The sequence below is a fragment of the Calliphora vicina genome, chromosome 3, assembly GCF_958450345.1.
Source record: "Calliphora vicina chromosome 3, idCalVici1.1, whole genome shotgun sequence".
NCBI classification, from domain to species: Eukaryota; Metazoa; Arthropoda; class Insecta; order Diptera; family Calliphoridae; genus Calliphora; species Calliphora vicina.
Window position 1 is genome coordinate 16,584,817 of NC_088782.1, and position 22,386 is coordinate 16,607,202.

A 22,386-nucleotide genomic window follows, 5' to 3' on the forward strand; every position below is an offset into this window, starting at 1 on the left:
ATTCCACTGTTAATGTATTTTCTTCCTTACTGATTTTCTCAATGGATAAAAATAAAGGATCATCATAATCACGCAACTTTTTAAGACTTATAAAATATGTTTCTTTCTATTTCTTTTTGCCAATTCCGGAAGATCAAACGAAGTCTTCTCAACTGCTTTATCACAATATTCTTTATACTTTAGTGGATCTCTTTAAATGTTTCTCAAGAAAATATGAATGCTAAAATAATATCCTTTTTTTAAAAAAAAGATTCTCTTACAATAGCAAACGAGACTCACTTTGAAAATCAATATAAAATGCTTAGTGTGATTATTATATGAAGTAACTTTTTCAAGTTAAAGCCACTAAATTTTGATACGCGGACTACTGATAGCAAACGTGACATTAGAATATGAACGAAATCAAATGAAACATTTCCCAGGCTCTGTTTAAAAGCTTATTTTCATGTTAAAATAATAAAAACATTTGTTATTGAAAAAATATTAATTTACGACAGCGAACGTGACACACTTTGAATATCAAAAACAAATTTAAAGTGTGATTATTATATGCAGTAAATTTGTTCAGTTAAAGCCACTAAATTTTAACTTAAAACTTTAGTTACGATCGCGGAGTATTGATAACAAACGCGACATTGAAACATGAACAAAATCAAAGAAGAATTCACCATGAATGGAACTTTGTTTGAATCCATTTAATTTTGTTGGATTTATTTACACATTTTTCCATCTTTCTGGCAACATATGGATTCGGAGCCAAAAGAACTGCACATCTTTTGTGGCCAAGAACGAATCAAGTCAATATCGAATACTCTGTTCCAAAGTGAAGCGTATACCAGAGAGAGTGCTCTGCAACGATCGAAACAAATAGTAGTCGGACGGGACAATGTCTGGACTATAAAGCGGGTGAGGCAAAATCAAAGATTCCGGGTAAAACTCGCAATTTTTTTTGGGGTCCAGTCAACTGTAATAAAAATGCTCCCTAAAGTATGCAGTACAAATTTAAATATTTTATTTGCAAATAAATAAGAACATGCAGTAGTATGTGGGTTGGAGAAACTTGAAGAACTGATATTAGTAAATGCTACCGGGCGAAGCCGGGGCGGGGCGGTCAACTAGTTTTAAATAGTTTTTAACTATATTACAGTTTCATGTCTGGCCGCATATTCTGGGCATATTTCGTCCAATACTCGCTTCAAACGAATCAGTTGTATTAGGTACAGGTTCCCTGTGTTGGTCTGTTCAGATTTCAGACGGTCATAATAGATAGGACCATTTTGGTCCCACCAAATAGAATGCATTATATTAGCGCCATGGATATTTGGCTTTGCTTTCGATTCGGCTTCACATACGATTCATTTTTCATCGCAAGTAATGATTCGGTCAAAAATGATTTTCTTTTATAGCTTTCAAGTTTGATTTCAGATATACAAAAGTTGTCTTTCAATGTCTCTCTTTTGGATGAATCCTGCTGCTTGAAAACGTTTTGACTGGCTTGGGCGATATTTGTCTTCCGTGTCAAAATCACTACTTCTAAACAGCACTAACCATCTCTCGCATGTTGAAATCTATGGAACACATTTACCATGAGCTTCTGTGAACAATCGGTATGCTTCAGAGTTCCTTTTTTCAAAGTAAAGCAGTATAGCAAAATTTCTCGCAAATGACGCTTTGGCACAATATTTCGAAGCAAAAAAATATTTGCTGTTTACACTATAATGTTCAGTAACCAAGTGAGAATAAATGTCAGATATGTACCCTTCAAATTGATAAGTTATTAAAAACAAAAACAGCATTCAAAAGATACGCCATCTCTTATAAATCCTGCACCCAAATTCACCAAAAAAAAATGTTTCAGCCAAAAAAGTTTTTCAGCAAATACGAAAATAATGAGAAAATTGCCATAATAGCAAGAAAAAATATTTTTTTTAAGATTTCAGGCCAATTTTCTCATGATAACAAATAAAAGATAAGTTAAGAAATCATTTGTTTCTTAAATTTAAAAATTGTTTGTGAATATGGGGGTTAATATTTTAATTCTGGGTCCCGGTAGACCTTTCTGTGGAAATACCCATATTCATAATGTTCAATAATTCTGCTGTTAAATAAAATTTTATTATTTCAATGTTAAACTGACTTTATTAGTTTTAGAAACAATTGGAGGAGTGTAACCCTATAGCCGCCATTGACCATTTACCTATTCATATATGCAGATATTTGTTTTTTTAGTTTCTATTTCCCAAAAAATACCATTAACACAAGCATTAGAGGGTAAATAGTATTTATTACCAAATAGTATACAATTTTATTTACAGCATACAAAATGGGGATTTATACTCGAGTTTAGTTTTTGTAACAAACAAATACTTTTATTGTTAAAAATTTGTAAAATATTCATGTGGTGGAAAATAAAAAAAAATGTAAAATAAAAAGCTATTCGAGCGATCCTTTGACATCACACGTACTTTATTAATGATTTTTTTTTTTGTTATATTGTATTGTTTTGCTTTTTAACTCTAGACTCGATTTTTTATTTATTTTTTTTGTTCTGTTCAGTTCAGTCATTCGCACGAATTCTGTTTGTAACTGTAACTGGTTATTTACTCCCTTTTGAGTTTTCAACTCTCAATTTATCAACTAATACCAGGCAAATGATGATGACTATGATGTATGTATGTGTGTTCTGAAATCCCATAAAGGCAAAAACTTTTATTGAGTATCAAAGGGATAGTAACAAAAACTTTTACTTTTTTTACTGCAAAACGTCAGTCAGTGAGTTTATGTGGGTGTTTGTGTAAAGGGCAGGGTCTTAGTCCGCCTTTTTTTTTTTGGGAAAAACAACAAAATTTACATTTTTTGTGTTGCTAATTTTCGTCTCTCTTTTTTTTGATTTTCCCAACAATTCTATTGCATAATTTTAGGTTTATTGACAAGAGACAATATAAGGGACATTTGTAATTGTAACAAACACACTTATACACTTGCATGCATTTTGTCAGTACAAATGTGTTTAAGAGTGTTTTTGTTTTGTCAAAGGATTATTTTTTGTCGTTGAAAGCTCTCTTTTATTTTTTGTTCTGTTTGATTCTAGCTTTATGTAACATTTTAGCCACTTACTTTATACGAACGTACCACTACAGACAAAAGTACTTAGGGAAATGTGTATGTGTATGTATTTAAACAGAAGCTAGGATATGTGAAATAAGTTGTGTTGCTGAAGGAATAAATTAAAGGTTTTCAAATTTAAAACTAAAAGAAAAAGTCACTACTTTGAATAAATTTCTATTAAAAAAATGTTTCAAAATAAAAGCTGAAAATTTGATAAAAAAAAACCAGCATTTTTAAGTCATACAACCCATATATTCTAATTCCGACCTAATTTATTTTGTTTTATTTGAATAGTACATTTTCCCCTCTCTATACATCCCTTGAACATTTGCCAAGCTTTAGCTACCAAATTATTTCATTTGGGCGAACGTTTTTGCTCAAGAAAAATTTTTATACCCTTCACCATGAGTGGCAAGGGTATATATAAGTTTGTCATTCCGTTTGTAATTTCTACATTTTTCATTTGCGACACCACAAAGTATATATATTCTGGATCGTTATAGATAGCGGAATCGATATAGCCATGTCCGTCTGTGTGTTGAAATCAACTTTCTGAAGCCCCCAAATAACTTACATACACGAATGATACATCAATATCTCCGAAATTCTTCCGGCTCGGTTGCTATTTAAAATCCACAAATGGCTGAGATATAAGGAAAAAACCAGGACAATCTCGATTTTTTACCTATTTTTGACCCATATCTGGATTACTAAATCATTAATATAGACAATATATATGATAGATATTTCAAAGACCTGTGCTACGACGTATATAAGATTATTGGACCTACAATGGGTCAAAATCGAAAAAAATATTTTTTAACCCGAATTTTTTTTTTCACCAAAATTTTTTTTCACTAAATTTTAAAAAAAAAAAAAATAAAATTAAAAAAAAATTATAAAATTTAAAAAAAAAATTAAAAAACAACTGGAAAAAAATTTAAATTTTGTTTACCTAAAAATATTTAAAATTTTTATTTTAAAGTATAATTTGGTGAAGGGTATATAAGATTCGGCACAGCCGAATATGGCTCTAATTAAACCATCGCTCTCGACACGCAGAGAAAAAACATGGTTCGACATGGTTACGACAACTATACCATGTTCGTTGTAACAATATATTGTTGTCGTAAACATATAATTGTTGTTTTAATTTAATTTAAACAATATTTTAGTTACTGTAACCATTAAATGTTATAAATATGAATATGGTTCACCGAATGGTTCGGACAACTATATAATGATAAATAGGCAAACATATTATATTACGTAGTCATAATATGTTTAATATGTAAACAGAATATGTTTACAACAACTAAATAATGATAAATATGTAAACAAAATATGTTTACTTTTAATAGTCTTTTTTCCCACCATTTGTGAGTGCTGGTGTTTGTCTAATGGTGTTTTCTTTTCTGACACAAAATGTTGCCTATATATTTTGTACCATTTATTAAAGGTTACCCATACCCTCATAATGTGTTGCATTTTTAACGATCACAATAGAATAAAAATCATTACCATTTATGCACTTTTCTTTTATGTAGCTTCTAAATATTATAAAACTATACTTTTTGCTTACATAAAAAGTGGTACATTTCTAACCCTTTGATAAAATTGAGTGTGAAACATGTAGCATATATTTAGGGTTTTAGGGTAACATCATTAGAAAAGAACACGACCAAACTACATTTTTTTCAGAAAAGAACACAAAGAAGGGTAAAAGGCAGAATAAATGCATCATTTATGCCAGAAAACACCATAAGGTGTGTTATTTTTATAAGTCAATATTGAGTGTCTGTAATTCCCATTCGCTCTATAGTTTTATTTGTATATTATCTTTAACTTTCCTAGAGCGAATAGCAATAAATTTCAGTGAATTTATCAATAATATTTTAATTGGAAATTTAGTACCTTAAAACTAAAACCTACTAAAATAAAATGTTGTATTTATAAAAATAAATTTTAATAATAATATGATTACTTTGGATCACAATATGATTTAATTGGGTCAAAAATTTGATTATATTTAGAGTTGGACATAATAGTTCTTTTTACTGATTGGTCGTTTTTGTTCAGAACAAATAAATGAACAAGTTCGTTCTTTTTGTTCAGTTGTTCAATTCTATACTGTGATGTTTGACTGAACTAAGTGAATGAACAATTGCTCGCTTAATGTTTTTGCAGTGAACAAAACGAACAGGTCACAAAAAGAATTTGGTATATAACATGATTTTAATAATAAAGAAAAGAAGAAGGAATTATATAAAATTCAAACATAAATTCCATTCAGTGATGTTAACATTTTAATTTCGATTACCGTACAGCCCTAAAAAAATTACCGTTTTTTAGGTAAAATTACCGTATCCAAAGTTTAGTACAAAAATAATAATATTTTCTTATTGAAACAGGTTTATTTTTATAATTCAATATATCGAGGGCCTATATTCAAAACTCTCTATCTTAAAAAACCAACTTTTCAGGAAAGCCAAAAAACTGTTTTTTGTCGCGTATTACTTGAGTTATTAAAATTTGGTATGCTAGAGGGTTTTTCTTCTCAAAATATTCAATGTGTATATAAAAATGAAAAGATAGAGGATTTTGCATTTTAATAGAATTAAATTATTTTGATTTCATTTATGCCATCTGTCAGTTTTTAACGTGATTTATTTAGATAACGGCTAATAATACAACATAAGATAAAAAACACTTTAAAAGTAGACACTTTTTAAGCAAACTCCAACTTTAACCATTAATTGTTATGCCATGGAAATTATATTTTCCAAAAACAAAATAGGTAAAATATTTTCATGGTAATTCATTTTTTTAAATGATTGAAAAATGTAAAATTCATGTTCAGCATTCAAAAATTAGTAAGAACACATGAATTGCAAGAAGATATTATTCCAAAAAAAATATTTGAAAAGATAGAGACTTTTGCATTCGGAAAAAATTAATTGTATAACATAGAGAAATAACAAAAATGCAAATAAAATAGCAAAAAACAATATGCTTGTAAGAAATTCACATCATAGATGAGGGCTGTTTTACTGAACATTTTACTATCAAAATGTAATTTTCGTGAATATCAAAGATAGTGGGTTTTGAATATAGGACCATATTTGTAAAACAGCAGAATGCCATTTTTATCAACATCATTTATTTGCCTTATAATATATAAGGCAAATAATTCCGTATCTATTTATTTAAATTCATCCATTTCAACAGCTTCTGGGAAATGCAAAACTAAAGGCATTATAGAAATATTGGTATCGAACAATTGGGGATTTATTACGATCAGTTTTTAATACTAATTTGTATGTTGAAATATCCATACTTGAAAGACTTGCGATTACTTTACCGCGTAGATATATTTGGTCTAGTGGTAGTTGGTTATCATCATCCTCAAAGTTTTATGATTATTTTAATGAGAAATATGTACATTATATGTAGACACATTATGGAAATATAACGTTTAGGATATCATTTTTAAAAATTTAAACTTTTTAAAATTACCGTACAAATGTAGAAATTACCTGCCTACCGTACGGAGGTCTAAATTACCGTACAATACGGTAATTACCGTACGGTTAACATCACTGATCCCATTGGAACGCGTTTTCAAAATATATGCTTCAAACATCTACAGTAATGTCAGACGACCAAAAAGAATAAAGTTAATAACAAGAACAATAAAGAACCAGATGATTGAACAAATTCTCTTTGTTCATTTGACTGTATTGTTCAATTGAACTTGTTCGTTCATGAACAACACAACTCTAGTCATATTATGATTGATTTATATCATAGTATGATTATTTCAGAACATATTATGATATTTCATGATACCAGTAATGATCATAATATGTTTTGGACTCCAAGCATAATTCTGATCATAATATGTTGCTCTTAGTTTATGGTTACCACAACCATGTTTTTTCTCTGCATGTAGTTCTAAATAACAGCCTGTTTAATTGACTGGAGCAACAAACTGCCGGGGTAATTTGTATATTTCTGTTTTTACGCCTTTGGTAGTTCTTTTTATTTTTATCATAAGTAAATAATACAATTTAAATTTTATTTCAATATTATTGGATTAAAAGATTCATAGGGTGCCAGTTTTTACACCTTTTCTACCCTTGAAAGTTAGAATTTCGAAAAACTTGTCTTGTTTTTTTTTCGAAAACTTAAAAATTCCCTGGATATATTTGGGGAGAGGCAAATATTTAGTCCTAATTCTAGTATCTTCACCTAAAATCCAAAAAAAACGTATCATCAAAAAATTAGAAATTGATATTATTATTGATTACGATTCACTACATCACTTCTACTATCAAAAATATCCAAGTTATAGCCAAAATTCAAAACAACGCATCATCCAGTTCAAAATTTTCTTAAATAAAATAACGTATACGTTTTAAATTAATAAATAGTACTTTACCTTATTTTAGGTAGTTTCCTAATATTTGTTAATAAATTGAAATATTTTTTTTTGCTGTTTTTTGAAAATTTAATGATGTGATGGGCTGCCCCAGATTATCTTTCCTGATAATCTGGGGCAGTACAGCGACGATCATGGCGAACGTTTTCACCAAGAAATGGTCACAATAGAAAAACGTTTCGAAGGAAAAAACATAAGGAAACTATTTTCCGAATATTGCTGGTCACTTTAACGGCAAACTGATGATAACGAGTTAAAAAGAAAGCGGTTAAGCAAACATTTCTAAGTAGAAGCAATATTGCGTTTTACGCATAAATAAACTTATTTTTTAAATCAATGCATAAATAAAACGGTTCCTTTATAAAATACTATGTAATATCTTCTTCAAAGTTGGAAAATGTTGAAAAAATAAAAACAAAAATATGTTTGCTGAAGAAATGCACACAAATTTTGTCAAAATACTTAAATAATATATACACCATTGGAAAGGCCACAGTTTCTTCTTTTTAAATCCGTTTAAAAAATTGAAATCGATTCAGAATCAGCTTAGTTAATGGGTTATAAGTGTCGTTATACTCGACAGCACCTTCCAGAAAAATTGTATCACTTTCCAGGTATTATTTTTTGTCGCATAGTGTAAAGTTGTTAGTAATTAAAATAAACTGCTTAAATTTAAAATAAAAAAATTATTTCTTTTAAGTTTTTTTTTTTCAAACAAATTTATATTGATGATACGTTATTTTGGTTTTAGAAAACAATAATTCAAAATAACGTAAAACACATAGCATAAAGTGTGATATATTTTTCTACTTAGTTTCATTGTAATTCAGTTTTGAAAATTTTGTTTCAATATCTCAAGCAGTTTTCATATCGTTTTTTGCTTCTCTTATAAACTTATGAAAAGTGATGTTACGTTATTTTGCATGTTATATGACGATTTGTATCTAGCCTCAGACGTTAAAGCTTCAAAATGATGCATCAGTTAGTCAGTCAGTAATGTTACTTACTGACTATTTTTTTCCTATACTGCAGTATACTGCTGCATTGCTAAGTTATTGGTCCAAATATATTTTTACAGACTCCCCTTCCGTTTGTTGAACTATAAACTACAATGAATACTACTGAATACTACAAAAGTGTAACAAAGTAACAGGTAATTTTTAAGTCACATCTCTGGCCCATAAACACGAATTTATGCCAGATTACAATAGATTGTAACAATTGTGTGATAAGTTTAAAAAAAAAATCCTCCCCCTTAAAATTGACTTCATTAATGTGTATAAAGAAACCTTTTTTCAAAGGGAACACCCCCCTACAGTAGTATACGCTTGATTTAAAATAAATTTAAAACAGTTTTCTTTAAATTTAATTTCATTCAATAAGTGGTTGTCACTCAATTTAAAATGTTATGGCAGTAACAACCAGTGAACAAGAGTATTATCCATAGTAACCCTTTTTTTGTAATATCCTCCTAAAGTACGGGTAGATATATGGATGCTTACACATGACATACTTAATAGAAATGTATGGTTATGTAAAATATCTGTGTCTCTATGTTAGCTATCTAACTAATCCAACACAATAACTTGTATCAAACATAAAGCGTTTCGTTATAAAGTGGAGGAGGGGGGAGGGTGACTGTTAGGTTTTATGGGGATCACAATAAAAGGACATAAAATTTAATTTTGTGGTTTGATGTTGTGTTCGTTGGTAGGTGGTAAAGTTGGCTGTTTTGTGCGTGCATGCTTGCATGTAAGCACGGCTAAACCACAAAAGCCACTTCTGAAACATGCTAGCCTGAATTACAAATGTTTTCAAATAAACTTTTTCCAATAAAATTTTTATTTAACATTTTACATAAAATTAATATTAAAACCGTATGTTTTTGTTTTATTTACAGCAATATCCCGAGAAGATAATGATGATACACACCATCATCACCACCATCATCATCATCGAGGTGGTCACAATCACGGTAATAAAGTTCCCTACAATGGTTACAATTCCGAAGAGTATTTGGATAGACTGGAACCAAATGGTAATATACCAACAGATAAAACAAATTGCAGATATGGAGGTGAGTCAGTCAGTCTTTTTGATTTTATTATTGTTTTTTTTATTCATGTTGAATTTAACCTTCATCATCATTCGTTATTTATTTTCTAATTTGGGTATGAAAATATGTACGTAATTAACAATTTATTATAATCAATATTAATCTCTTGTGTAAAGCTTAAATAATTTGTTTTTATTTATACATACGAGTATTCATAAGAAAAGTGAAAATGTAATGAAGAGAAATGTTAAGGCAGGGGAAAATGTTGGGTTTCTAAAGTTTGTTCACGAAGGAAAATTTGTTTTTTCAAGGGAATGATATAAAGAGGTTGAATAGGAAAATATATTTTTGCAAAAAGTAGTTTGACTTTGCGGTTAAAAATGTAGTATTGTATAATATATTAAAAACAGTGTTGACAGAACTTTGTTTTCTCAAAATTTTTGAATTCTCAAACACTTTAAAAATCCCAGATCGGGAGCTTTCTGCAACGTTCGAAACAAATAGTATTCAGGTGGGGAAAGGTCTGGACTATAATCCGGGTGAGGCAAAACTTCTCAACCACTTTATTCTAAATAGTTTTTAACAGGTTTTGCAACTGTGTTGTCATGATGAAATATTATAGATTCATGTCAGACAAGACATGACATATTTGGCATTTTTTTGAAATTTAAACTTTTTAGGATAGAAAACGTGTATTTTGGTACTGTTTTGGCACCCTATGAGTCTTTTAATCCAATAATCGTGGAAATATCGGGGGATTTTTTTTAGAAAACGTGTATTTTGGTACTGGTTTGGCAATCTATGATTCTTTTAATCCAATAATCATGGAAATATGAGGGATTTTTTTAAATGTTCAGCTTTTATTTTGGAATATTTATTACTTTAAAAGTATTGGCCATTGTTTGATATGACCTTTTACCATCTTTCTGGAAACATATGGATTCCGAGTCAAAAGAACTGATCATCTTTTGAGGCCAAGAACGAATCAAGCCAATATCATATAATCTGTTCCAAAGTGAAGCGTATCCCAGAGAGAGAGAGCGTTCTGCATCAATCAAAACAAATAGTAGTCGGACAGGGCAAGGTCTGTATTATAAGACGGGTGAGACAAAACTTCAAAACCACTTCTTTCGAAATACTTTTTAAGAGGTATTGCATAATGTTGCCGATCGTTGTCGTGGAGGAATATTACAGTTTCATGTCTGGCAGCATATTCTGTGCCTTTTTCGGCCAATGCTCGCTTGAAACGAATCAGTTGTATTCGATACATGTTCCCTGTGATGGTCTGATCAGTTTTCAGCAGCTCATAATATATAAGAATCTTTTGCTCCCAACAAATACAGTGAATTACCTTAGCGCCATGGATATATGACTTTGGTGTCGATTCGCCTGGTTATCCGGGCTTCACATAGGATCTCTTACACTTCGGGTTATTGTAATGGATCCATTTTTCATCGCAAGTAATGATTCGGTGCAAAAATGATTTTCTATTATAGCATTCAAGCAAAATCGTCGTTCAATGTCTTTCGGCTTCACTTCGTATGGTACCTAATTTCCCTGCTTTTGGATGAATCCTGCTGCTCTCAAATATTTTGAAATTGTGGCTTGAGTAGCTCCCATTGATATTGCAAGCTCTTGTTAAGTTTTATAACAATCTTCATGGAGTAATGCCTCCAAGTCTTGGTCTTCAAACTTGTTTTCAACTTTTTCCGTATCAAAATTACCACTTCTGAAAGGCACAAACTATCTCTCGCTCGTTCAAACCGCTGGAACACATTCACCATAAGTTTTGGTGAGCAATCGATGTGCTTCAGATGCGCTTTTTCCAAATTAAAGAAGTAAAGCAAAACTTCCCGCATATGACGCTTGTTGGTACAAAATTCGACATTTTTAAGTCACTAAAAAATAAGAAGAGTCCAATACATTGCTCGATTTATGGTTAATTTTTAACGTGATTTTATTCATGTCCTAATGTCGCGTTCGTGTACCTAAATCATTGTATTCCGCAATCGTTCTAATTAATTTGCTGTAAATTTTAATTCAAATCAAAATTATCACACTTAACATTTGATTTTGATTTTCAAAGTATAAGAAATATTGTGGTAAAGTAGCTGTCACGTTCTTGTTTCCATATTTATTGTCCAAAACATTGAATGGAAACAAGAAAAAATGTAAGATTTCCTTATTTTTTCTTCAAAAGAATACGAATGTCACGTTCTTGAATATGGAAATGTTCATATATGTTTCTAAAGCGTCCAGAAAATTATAGTTTTATTCATTTGCCATAATGCTAATTTTAAAAAGAATTCTTTTTAAACCAAGCAGTTTTTTTCAATTTCCAAATATTTTATTTATTAAAAAAGCTTTATATTGTGAAAACTTGGCAATTATTTTCTCCAACATACTTTAAGTGAATCCTCCGCACCAAATTTCCTTGTCATTTTATTAAATGTTCGCATGTATTCTAACCGAAACTAATTAGTATTTCCGCCCCCCATCTAAACAAACTACCACTGAAATGGAAACATATTCATACATTAATTTTGCGTTTATAGTTAGGAAGTGCGGCACAGAGACAGGCGAACGAGCAGACTTTTAGACATTCATAAATTTTGAACATAAATAAAGAATATTATTTTATGTTTTTTTGTGTTAAATATTGTACAAAATATTGAGAACATATTGCCCTCCTTGTTGTGTTGTGTTATGTTGGTTATAATTGTCTTAAACATATGTAACTGACAATGTTATACATTATTTGTACACATGTACGAATAATAATAATGACTGTCATAATAACCCAAGAGGAAATTGTAATATTGAGCATAAGACATTTTAAGGACATGTCAGTTGATATTAAGCAGTTTGTTATATAAAGAGACTGAAAATGGTAAGAAGTTAGTCATCTATATATATAAAAATTAAATGGTCCATGTATGTAATGTCATCACGTGAGAACGGCTGGAGCGATTTGGCTGATTTTTTTTTTATTCGATTCGAAATGTTCAGGAGATGGTTTGTAAAGAAAAAAAAATCAAAAATTCCGGTTAAAACTCGGGAATTCTTTTTTTGTGAGTCCAGTCAACTGTAATAAAAAAGCTCCCTAAAGTATGCAGTACAAATTTAGATATTTTATTTGCAAATAAATAAGAACAGGCTGGTGTGCGTGGGTTGGAGAAATTTGTAGAACTAACATTAGTAAATGCTACCGGGCGAAGCCGGGGCGATCAACTAGTTAAAAATAGAAATGATGGTAGTAGTAAGTGAGTCATTATTGTGGTAAATACTTGAATTTATTGGGCAGCCAAGGAGTGATGCAGGATTCCGCAAAGACCAAATTATGTAGCTTTATTATATCTTTAATAAATTTCCAACTGGGTCGTAACTAAAGCTAGCAGCCACTACAAACTGTTTATTCTCTTGAGTTTGTATTATATCGTCTTATGATTGCATATGAGTCTGTATACGAGTATGATTATAAAATACCCTTAGGAAATGAAATATTGCTTAATCCTTATATCACATTTACACAAACACTCTTCCAATTTATTGAATAGTTGTGGTTTCGTTGGCATAATTCTGCAGTCAAAACAAATTTCATATTTATACAGAACAGAGTAGTCTGCTACGGGCTTAATATAATATTTTGCTGCGGTTTGTAACAATGAAAGTAAACTTTTTAATTAATTTAAACATTTTAATAATTCATTATTTTTGCCTTAATACTAGCAAAACTTTCAAAGTACCCAGCATTAGACTTTCATTACCTGGTAATGTGTTCAAATGCTAATATTCTGGCACTTCACTGGTTATACCATAACATTTTAAGTCTTTATTTTAATACGGTGTTTTCACTGGAGACAAGTACTTACTGGAAACACATATAAATAAGTCATTACTTTATGATCACTAAAACTAGTTACAAGTAATGACTTTAGTAACTCATTGATAGTTAGATCTCACAGAAGCCGTTAACAATAAAAACCGAATGTAACCATAAATATAAGCAGTTAGATAACAGATAATTAATAAGTCATTATTTTACTGGTTTTAAGTAATGCAGACGGTGTGTAGTAGTCAGTTTTAGCTGGATATGTTTAAAAATCTTAAGTAGAGCCCTTTTAAGTTGTCTGTTATTAACTTAAAATCTTTTCTTGCCTTACATTTTTTTTCTCAAACATAAATCAATTTGTTTTTCAGTTTTTAAAAACAAACTTAACCAAAAGACAAAAAAATTCACCCTTAATATTCACCACTATGCGCGGGAGTCTACAGCAGCAATTTATCACAGCTTTTAAGTTTTTATGGGTCATTAATTATATTTGTTTTTATTTTGTATCTCTCTCTTGCTCTCACATTTCATATAACTTAAGTTTTATACATTTAAAATTGTTTTTCTGTTTTTGGAAAAAAAGAATTTAGTTTCTTGGCAGTAGTTTTTAGGAAGTGCGTAAATTGAAATTCATTAATGTAAGAAATATTTATTGAACAACATTTAATACTACTTCAAGTTGCAAGTGCATAACATATTATATTTCCTGTTCTCTTTATGCCGACCATAACATCAAGATTTAACTCTTTGCGGCTTAGTGGTCACTTTACTAACCACCTTTTCTATAGTCTTTAAAACATAGTTTATTGGCATCTATTGGTATTTTGCTAAATAATTATATTTTTCGAAGTCATCGTTTATGTTTTTTTTGGAAAACTTTGCCGTCAGGGTGCTCTGGTTAGAGAAATATATTAATTTGAAAATATTGTAAACCGCATGTTTTTGTAAGAGACTTTCACGCATTCAATAAAAAAAGCACAAAAAGCTTTTTTCAATGTAAATTTAAACGTTGCTCTGAAGTGAGTTTATTCACTATAAATTGCCAAACCAAACTAACATCTTAACGACCAAGGACTGTCAAATCAGCTGTCACAGGAAAAAGTGCTGCTAGTTTAAAGTTATCCGCCTCTAAAAAAAATGTGGAAAAAGCTTTTAAAGCTTTTTAAAATATTACAAATAGTACGGTAAAAAACAAAAGTTCTATTTTAAAATAATGCCGTCTTTAACAAAAAATTACATTAACTTTAAAATTCCTTTTCTGGTTAGGCTGCAAATATTTTTTTTATTTTTTGTTTCAGTGTGTGCTGTAAAGCTTATTCAAATGTGTAACCTTTAGCGAGATATTTCTCTCTTTATACGCTTGCTGGCAAACTTTATTTGCTAATTTTAATACGCTTATTTATTTAAATTGTTTTCCTAAATCCATTTTCGGCTTTTAAAGTAAACTTCCTTGAAGAGTGTGTGTATTTAGGCAAATCCTTGAAACACAAGCATCTTTAAAAAAAAATTGTAATAAAAACCGTACATGAGGCTGCATTTTTGTGGAGTTAAATTAAATTCTTTATTCGGTAACCAATACAAGAATTTTGGGTTTTCTATTTTTTATAGTCTCAAGTGAAAATTAAGTCTAGAGTTGGGGTCATGTGTACGTATCTACCAGAAGTTTTGCTTACAGAAGGTTGATATTGTGTAAACAAAAAGGTTTAAAATACAAAATTTAAAGGCCTAGTTTTAATACCCAAAATAAAGTAAAGAAAATACAACGTTTTTATTGTTTGTTTAAGGATTTTTCTTATCTTTTAGAAGAGATTTTGTTATGTTTATAAAAACAAGTTTTAGAAATTCGAATGGGTTCAAGGGTTTCAATATAAATTTTTCATAAGGTTTTTATTTATGCTGATAATTCTCATAAAATATAAATAAAATTAAAATTTATTTTTAATTTATTACTAGAAAAGTAGCAGATTTATTTTTAATTTGTTTTTTTTTTTTTTCATTATTTACATATGTTATTACTAGCCTTTTTTCATGTTAAAGTTTATTATTACGAGTAAAGTTGTTTCCTTTGCTTTGTATAATTCCAAATTAAATATGCATAACTTTTTCTTTTAATATATAGACAAATAGAAAACTATTTTCATTTACCTAATATCATAACCAAATATTGTAAATGTTACTCCATCAGAGTTTTGGTTGAAAAGGTCCTTGGCTGCAGTTTTAAAAATGCAAAAAAAAAAATACATTTTATAATAGCTTTGTGGTATGTAATTGGGGCAGAAAAGAGAAAGAATTAATTATTTTATAAAGACTTTCTGGCATAAAGCTGTTATACAGAACATTGTCTATAGATAAAACTGTTATAAACAAAATGTTCTCTAGCAAACATTTACTATAGAAAAAACTGTCATACAGAATCTTTTATTGGGGAAAAATACATTTATAATCTAAATTTGTTATAGAATATACTTTTTACACAAATTTTCCTAAAAAAAGACTGTTATACAGAAATTTTTCTGTAGAAAAAAACTTTTATACTCAAAATTTCTTAAAGGAAAAACTGTTATACACAAATATTTTTATAGGAAAAATTCCTATACACAAAATTGTTTATAGAAAAACTCTTATACACAAAATTTTCTATTGAAAAAACTGTTATACACAAATTTTTCTATAGAAAAATATCTTATAAACAAAATTGTTTATAGAAAAACTTTTATACATAAAATTTTCTAAAAAAAAAACTATTATACACAAATTTTTCTATAGAAAAACTGTTATACACAAAGCAGTTTATCGAAAAACACAAATTATTCTGTAGAAAAACTTATATAGTCAAATTTTCCTATAGGAAAAACTGTCATACACAAATTTTTATATAGAAAAAACTCTTATACACAAAATTGTCTATAGAAAAACTTTTATACACAAAATTGTGTATAGAAAAACTCTTATACACAAAAATTTCTATTGAAAAAACTGTTATACACAAAATTTCCTATAGGAAAAACTGTTATACTAAAATTTTTCTATAAAAAAACTCTTATACACAAAATGTTCTATAGAAAAAACTTTTTAACTCAAAGTTTTCTCTAGAAAAAACTGTTATACATAAATTTTTCTCTAGAAGAAACTGTTATACACAAAATTTCCTATAGGAAAAACCTTTATACACAAATTTTTTGTAGAAAAACTGTTATACACAAAGCCGTTTATAGAAAAAAATGTTATACACAATGTTTCCTATAGGAAAAACTGTTATAAATAAATTTTTATCTAGAAAAAACTGTTATACACAAAATTTCTATAGGAAAAAAAAATGTTATACTAAAATTTTTCTATAAAAAACTCTTATACACAGAATTGTCTATAGAATAACTCTTATACACAAATTTTTCGATAGAAAAAAACTCTTGTACAAAAAATTTTCTATAGGAATATATAATTATATATAGAAAATATCTTTATACACAAAATTTTGTTAAAGAAAACTGTTATACACAAATTTTTCTCTAGAAGAAACTGTTATACACAAAATTTCCTATAAGAAAAACCTTTATACACAAATTTTTTTGTTATACACACATTTTTCTGTAGAAAAAAACTGTTATATATAAAATTTTGTACAGAAAATAAAGTATAAGATTTGTCACTTGAACAATTTAAAAATGGCCATTTTCGAATAACGAATAATTCGAACAATTTTATGTAGAATAATCGAATAAAACGAATAAATGTTCATATATATTTAAATTTATTAAATTGCTTAAAATTGTTCATAATTCCAAATTTAAATAATGACTCACCAAAATTTTATTGTTTCTGAAATTTGACAAATAACTAAAGACAAAGGGACTTTCGATCACTGTAGATGAGTGTTCCGATAGCTCATTCTATAAATATATAAATATTACTGCAAGAAGTCACAATTCTAAAAACAAATCTTTAAAAAATATTAACTTAGGACTTGAACCAATGAAAATAAAAGGTACGGAATAAAATATTTGCTATTTAGCTGGCGAAATATTAGAAGAATCGCAATTAATAATCAAAATTTTAACTTAGATGAAAGTGGATTTGAACGTGATGGAGAATGTGATTTTGAAAAGGTCGTCGAAAGTGATATTGAGGATGACATTTATAATGATTACATTGAAATAGATGAAGGCCACATCTTAAAATATATGTATGTATATGAGTGATGTTATTAACCGCGTACGTAAGTGTTGCAAAATATTTAATAAATCGAATAATAAACACAAATATTGCAAACTAACGTTTTGTTGCAAGAAAAGCATGGAGTTCGTATTATACATGATTTTGAACATCGTTGAACATCTTTGTCTAACATGGTAATAAACTTTTTGTGTATTTGTAAATGCGTCAATCATGTACTGCCTGACTTCAAATTAGCCACGTTCACTGACAATGATATCAAACGTTGGACAGATTCCCTTTATTGTGTAATTCCCCAAGACCACTTTATTAAGCAAAGATTCGGCAACGTTGATAGAGCTTCTTGTATAATACAATTTGTTATAAATAATTTAGAATAGTGATTAATTTACTAAAGAATTAGTTACTCAATTTATAACCCTAATTAATGAACGACATAAAAAAGTTCTTAATAAGTTTATATTGTATTTAAATTCAGGATCATGTCCAACTAGCTCAAATTTAGTAAAGCATATCTCCAAAACGGAAACTAAAGGGTTTGCTAATCAATTGTTTTGTAGATTGTTCGGGAGTTAATCTGATTAGAATATTTCTGTTGAAAATTTAATGATGGACTTTGTTTTCGAATGTTTTTTAACATTATCAATACTTGAATTGTTAACTTTAACGTTATTTTTTGTTTTTCTTTAACAATAAAATATTAAAAATCTTCATTCTTTACTTTTTTAAAAAAAATTCGAATAATTCGATTAATTTTAAACGTGTGATCGAATTATTCGAACAAGTTAAAATCTCTTATTCGAATTATTCGTTTTATTCGAACAAGAGAAAAATCGAATAATTCGAATACCCTAGTACCAATATAACATTCAATTCTTTTTATCTTATCCTATCTCATTTCAAAGTTTTTACTCCTTGATATCTCTGCTTGCAAAAATATATCTATACATAAATACATACATTATTGCATAAAGTTTTTAAATTATGCCAAATGATACATACATTGGCATCATTTTCATTTACCAAAAGGAGCAAAAAATAAAAATAAAACGAAGTAATAACTGTCTAGTTTTAATTTTAATTCTGTCTGTTCACCCGCTTGTCTCTGCAGTTGTCTGAGCATTGAGATAAAGTAGTTTTTGTTGCAACATTCAACAAATTGACGAACCGAATTGTCTGTAAAGTTCAAATAAAGTCTAAGTGCCATGGCACAGCCTTATTGTTGTTGTATTATATAAATACTACTTTTTTTATATATTTTAATATTTATTTTCATAATTTGTTGCTGTGTTTTGCTTTATTTTACAAAAATGCACAATTTACTACTAAATTGACTTGTAAAGATTTGGTTTAAAACCAACAGTTTGATGTTAAATTGACTGATTTGGATTTATGGCATAGAAATTATAACAAAAAAAATAAATATTTCAAAATGGTGAAGATTATAAGGGTTTAGTTTAAAATTAATATTTAAACTTTGGTTGTAAGTAACAATATCATAAGAAATTTTTTAGTTTCTTAAGTTTTCAAAACTTTTAATAAATTTTTTATGAAAATATATTTTATCTGTGGTTAGGGCTTAAATTTGATAACATAAAAGGAGATTATTAAATTTTGCAAAATTAAAGAGTTCAATTTGAACTTTTTTTTTAACATTTTAAAAACCTCAATATCCTTTTAAACTTTTTATCAGTTAAACCTCAAAAGGGTCTTTCAAGCGCATTATCCAAGAAATTATTATCCATTGTTAATAAAATATTAAAGTTTCATTGCAATGATTTCCTCTAGAAACCCCTATTGACAAAAACCACCACAAAATAACAAACATAGACCACTCACTCACTACCTTGTGTTACCTTATTTCTATCTACTATTGCACAGAATGATTGTTATGATATCTATAAGTAATGATGACAACAGCAACTACAACGACAATATTAAAACCTACAACAAATACATATCTACTTGCAACTAATGTTACTGCAAACGATTTGTGGCAGTGATAAGCTTTTTGTCAACACACACTCACTCACAGCCACAGACACAGCAACACAATATTTATTTTCTTACAGACAATACAACTAAACTAAACCAAGAAAATATCTCTTCATCTATTTATCTAACTGTCTGTTTAACTGTCTATGTTTGTGTCTATCTATCTGTCTGTCCGTCCGTCTGTCTTCCATGATCTAGTATGGCGTAACGAAAGCGTGTGCAACAATTTCTACCATTTCGTTGTCAACGAAATGTTGCAAATTGAAAGACAACAAAAAAAAGAATTTCATTCTCCATATTAGTTATAAGCAGAGCTGCGATTTTTGTTTAATATATTTGTGAATGTTTTAGAAAATTAAAAATATGCACCAAAAATATGCTTTAGGCACCGATTTTTTAATGAAAATACCGCCCACTTAAAAGTAGGCGTTGCCGATAAAAAATGTAATTTTTTGTACTCAAAACTATAGTCTTCATAAAATATGAATGGAATATGAAAATTTTTACTAGAACCGAACCCAGTTTGTATTTATATAGCGGCTATTTACGGACTAGTTTAAAAGTACGGAAAATAATTCTGCCAGTTTTCAGTGTGTTTAGTTGTAAACATTAGGAGCTTCCAAAAGTTATTTTTTGTGTAAAATTTTTTTGATTTAAAATTAAGCTAGTCATGGATTTGGACCATTTTTTGCGGATTTTCCATACCAAAGTTCTTGAAATCGCAGCCCTGTTTACTAACTTTTACAACAAATACGAGTATTATTTGCAGAAACCAAGAATACTATACAACACAAAGGCAGCTGATTCAAAATTGTAACATTTCTTTCTTCCATTTTCTGTAACAAGAAAGAAAAAAAATATATTTTAGTGCATTATCTTTGTCTCGATTTCACTACTTTTTATTGCGTTTTTATGATTTACTAAAGATTTCATTTTTTTTTGTTTCTGTTGTTTTGGCAAAGAAAGGTTGTCATGGTCGTTGGCTGAGGAAGAAAAAAATTTAATAAAACTGTAATAAATCTTACATTTCGTCATTGCAATTGGTTTTTATCACTTGTTTTGCTTCGTCATGTCATATTTTTTTTTTACGAGAATATAAGCGATTTAGTAAATCTTTGTTCTGCAAAACCGCGTATTTAAGATTGCATATTTTCTACCTTCCAGCTTATTGCTCAGCTTAGTAATTGAAATATTAAAGCAGATTATAGTGGCAGAGAAAATATTAAAAGTTTTGTGTGTAACAAATAAATAAATAGTAAATTTAGTGAAAATTTACTATAAATAGCAAATTGAGGGAAAATTTACAATAAATAGCAAACTTAGATAAAAATTACTGTAAATAGCAAATTGAGGGAAAAGTTACTGTAAATAGCAAATTAAGGGAAAATTTAAATAAATAGAGAATTTACTCTAAATAGCAAATTTAAGGAAAAAATACTATAAATAGCAAATTTAATTAAAAATTTACTATAAATAGCAAATTTTAGGTAAATTTATTATAAATAGCAAATTGAGGGAAAATTAAAATAAATAGCAAATTTAATGAAAATTTGCTATAAATAGCTCATTTAAGGAAAAATTACTATAAATAGCAAATTCAAGGAAAATTTACTATAAATAGCAAGTTTTGGAAAACTTTACTATAAATAGCAAATTTAGGGAGAATTTACTGTAAATAGCAAATTTAGCCAAAATTTACTACAAATAGCAAATTCAGGGAATATTTACTATAAATAGCAAATTTACTACAAATAGAAAATATAGGAAAAATTTACTATAAATAGCAAATTTAGGGAAAATTTACTATAAATAGCAAATTTAGGAAAAACTTACTATAAATAGCAAATTCATTATAAATAGATAATTTAGGAAAAATAGCAAATATAGGGAAAATTTTCTATAAATAGCAAATTTACGTAAAATTTACTGTAAATAGCATATATAGGAAAACTTACTATAAATAGCAAATTCATTATAAATAGCAAATTTGGGAAAATTTACTATAAATAGCAAAAAAAAGGGAAAATGTACCATAAATAGCAAATTTACTACAAGTAGCAAATTTAGGGAAAATTTACTATAAATAGCAAATTTAGGGAAAATTCATTATAAAGAGAATTTACTATAAATAGCAAATTTAATTAAAATTTACTATAAATAGCAAATTTAATTAAAATTTACCATAAATAGCAAATTTAAGGAAAATTTACTGAAAGAGCAAATTTAAGGAAAATTTACTAAAATAGCAAATTTAAGGAAAATTTATTATAATTTACTATAAATAGCAATTTTACCATAAATAGCAAATTTAAATAAAATTTACTATAAATAGTAAATTTTGGGAAAATTTTCTACAAATAGCAAATTTACAGAAAATTTACTGTAAATACAAATTAAGGGAAAATTTACTATAAATACAAATTGAGGGAAAATTTAAATAAATAGCAAATTTAAGGAAAATTTGCTGTAAATAGCACATTTAATGAAAAATTACTATAAATAGCAAATTTAAGGAAAATTTACTATAAATAACAGGTTTCGGAAAAAATACTACAAATAGCAAATTTTTGGACAATTTGCTGTAAATAGCAAATGTATGGAAAATTTACTATATATAGCAAATTTTGGAATAAAACACTAAATTTTGGGAAATTTTCCTATAAAACTGAAAATTTATGGAACATTTCCTATAAAATAGCATATTTAGCAAAAAATTTCTTATAAAATAGCTAATCATAATTTTCTGGAAAAATGTCGTACAAAATAGCGAATTACGTGGAC

At 28.2% G+C, this 22,386-nt stretch overlaps 1 protein-coding gene across 2 annotated transcripts in view; it reads left to right on the top strand.

The window, feature by feature from the left end:
- Eip63E (cyclin dependent kinase Eip63E) overlaps positions 1-22,386 on the top strand; it is a 528,239-nt gene that overhangs the window by 407,096 nt on the left and 98,757 nt on the right. For both annotated transcript variants that reach the window (XM_065506488.1, XM_065506489.1), the window contains exon 3: positions 9,450-9,626. In XM_065506488.1, the coding sequence (XP_065362560.1) occupies positions 9,450-9,626 (177 nt within the window). The remainder of the gene's footprint in view (positions 1-9,449; positions 9,627-22,386) is intronic.